This window comes from Penaeus monodon, chromosome 30 (genome assembly GCF_015228065.2).
Source record: "Penaeus monodon isolate SGIC_2016 chromosome 30, NSTDA_Pmon_1, whole genome shotgun sequence".
Lineage (NCBI taxonomy): Eukaryota > Metazoa > Arthropoda > Malacostraca > Decapoda > Penaeidae > Penaeus > Penaeus monodon.
The window spans coordinates 3,290,954-3,292,990 of NC_051415.1; the positions used below are offsets into that span (position 1 = coordinate 3,290,954).

The 2,037-nt window shown below is 32.6% G+C and overlaps 1 protein-coding gene across 1 annotated transcript in view; it reads left to right on the forward strand.

Annotated features, from left to right (window-relative positions):
* Window positions 1-646: 646 nt before the first annotated feature.
* The window catches only part of LOC119592456, a gene marked incomplete in the record, with an annotated part of 32,168 nt that continues 30,777 nt past the window's right edge, over window positions 647-2,037 (forward strand). The window contains 1 exon segment of the mRNA XM_037941278.1: window positions 647-694. Within this exon segment, the coding sequence (XP_037797206.1) occupies window positions 677-694 (18 nt within the window).

A 2,037-nucleotide genomic window follows, 5' to 3' on the forward strand; every position in this document is an offset into this window, starting at 1 on the left:
ACTTTATGGGACTACATGTTGCACTATTTGCATGTCGCTTGACAGTCTACATCACAACTGTTTCGTGAAAGCTCTTTTTTCATCACAAACTATCACATCATGCAAATAATAAGCTCATCTGAAGTTTATGAAATGATACAAAGATTAGGTCATATCACAAACTGTATGCTGCAATGTGCATCTTAATACAAGAAGAACATTCAATATAAATAAAAGATTAACTTCATATAACAGCAGTATAGTGTGCATGTATATAAAAACTAATCATAATGAGGTTAATCCAAAATCAAATACCACAAATCATATACATGAGAGTAATAAAGGATTGGATTTCTGTCCTTTGAGAGCAACACTTACAAAAAAAAATTATAAAAAAGGGAAAAATCTCAGTATGCTAACTATTTGCACTTTCATCAATACACAATTGAATCTTTCACATCACTTTCCTCATTGCATTCCTGATGCTATCAACAAATCTTGCAAAAAGTGATATGACAGCATAGAATTCAAGAGATATTATTTTAAGCAACAGAATTCAAGCTTTGTATATCCTACATTCCTGCACTTTACTCCAAATACACAGTACGCAGCACACAGTTCCACTGATAGCAGTTTCCTGTGTCTGATTCACATCCTTTGATAATCAGAAGGTATTCAAATCCCGAACAGTTTACGGATGCTAAAACAGCTTCAGGTATGTCCGTACTATTTTTTTTTGTATTAGCTGTGTCAAACTGTGAAATTTCATCAGACAACAACAAAAAACAAAAATGTTATATTTTATTGGCAGCAACATGTAACAAATCTACTGGATATTTTCCTCTGAAATTTACATGCAAGTATTTGTCAAGCTCAGAATCATACACTACTTTAGATGTTATGTAACAGACTGTGGCAGGTTAACACAGGCATATCAAGGCATGTTAAACAACTACCATATCTTTCTATTATGATATGGCAGCACAAGTGTTCCACTGGACAAGTGTTTCCACGTTTGAGCAGCTGCAGATCAGCTGTAAAGCATCTTCACAGCTGAGGTTTTTCTAATGCAACATATTTTCCTGATTTCCATACATATAACTCCTACTTTTATTCTTCTAATATAACATGTGAGTTCAAAGATTTCTTTTTAAATGTCTCTCGTTAATCTAAACTACAATTTTTTATAGAAACTGTTGGAATGCAAACATTTTTCAGTCCTTTTAGCTCATATTACTAACCATAGAGGAATTATTACCAGTTTTCATCTTCAGAATTACATGTATTCTATTTACTTTCAAGAGTAAACTCTTACATAAAAACAAATTTTCTTGAACCTTATCTTGTCAGTAAATGGAATAGCATAGAATGAAGCACCAAAATATGAAAAATTGAAAAACTACACAACAAATTTTCATGTGCATAACAATTTCATATAAAAAAATTACTCAAGCTGGCCATTGTCACTTAGTCTCAGTGCATCACTTAAAAGGTTACAGTCATAATAGTACTAAACTTGTCAGTATTTTGTAAATCTAATTTCTCAAATATGACCAGAAGATGTTGCATTAAATGTTATAAATGCAGCTAATTTTCAGTGTTTTTATCTTAAATACTAACTAGGCTTCAGCCTGAATATCAGAATTAAGAAGTTAGTACTTAAACTAGAGCATGCTTAAACACTTTTGCACAGGGTCTGTTCAAACAATACCATTAGAGGTAGTAGAGTTAAATAGGAAAATGGACTTGTTAGAATGAATATATGCCTTGAAAAGTGGGTTAAAATTGGAAACACTTTATACTATGAGAAAAAAACAGCTGTTATGTTCGCAGCCAGAACTTCGGTTCAACCTGTCAATCCACAGACTGTCTTAAATGATCCAGATTTGACATGACTTGATATTCTGTTTGGTACCTTTCATAGCAATTTGTTAAGAGCCATTACACATCCACTTTTTGTAAGCCAGCAAAGTTACATTCTGGCTAGTTCTATGCCACCATCAAAATAACTCATGCAACAGTGACAAAGTCATTCACAAGTAACACAATGCTGCATTA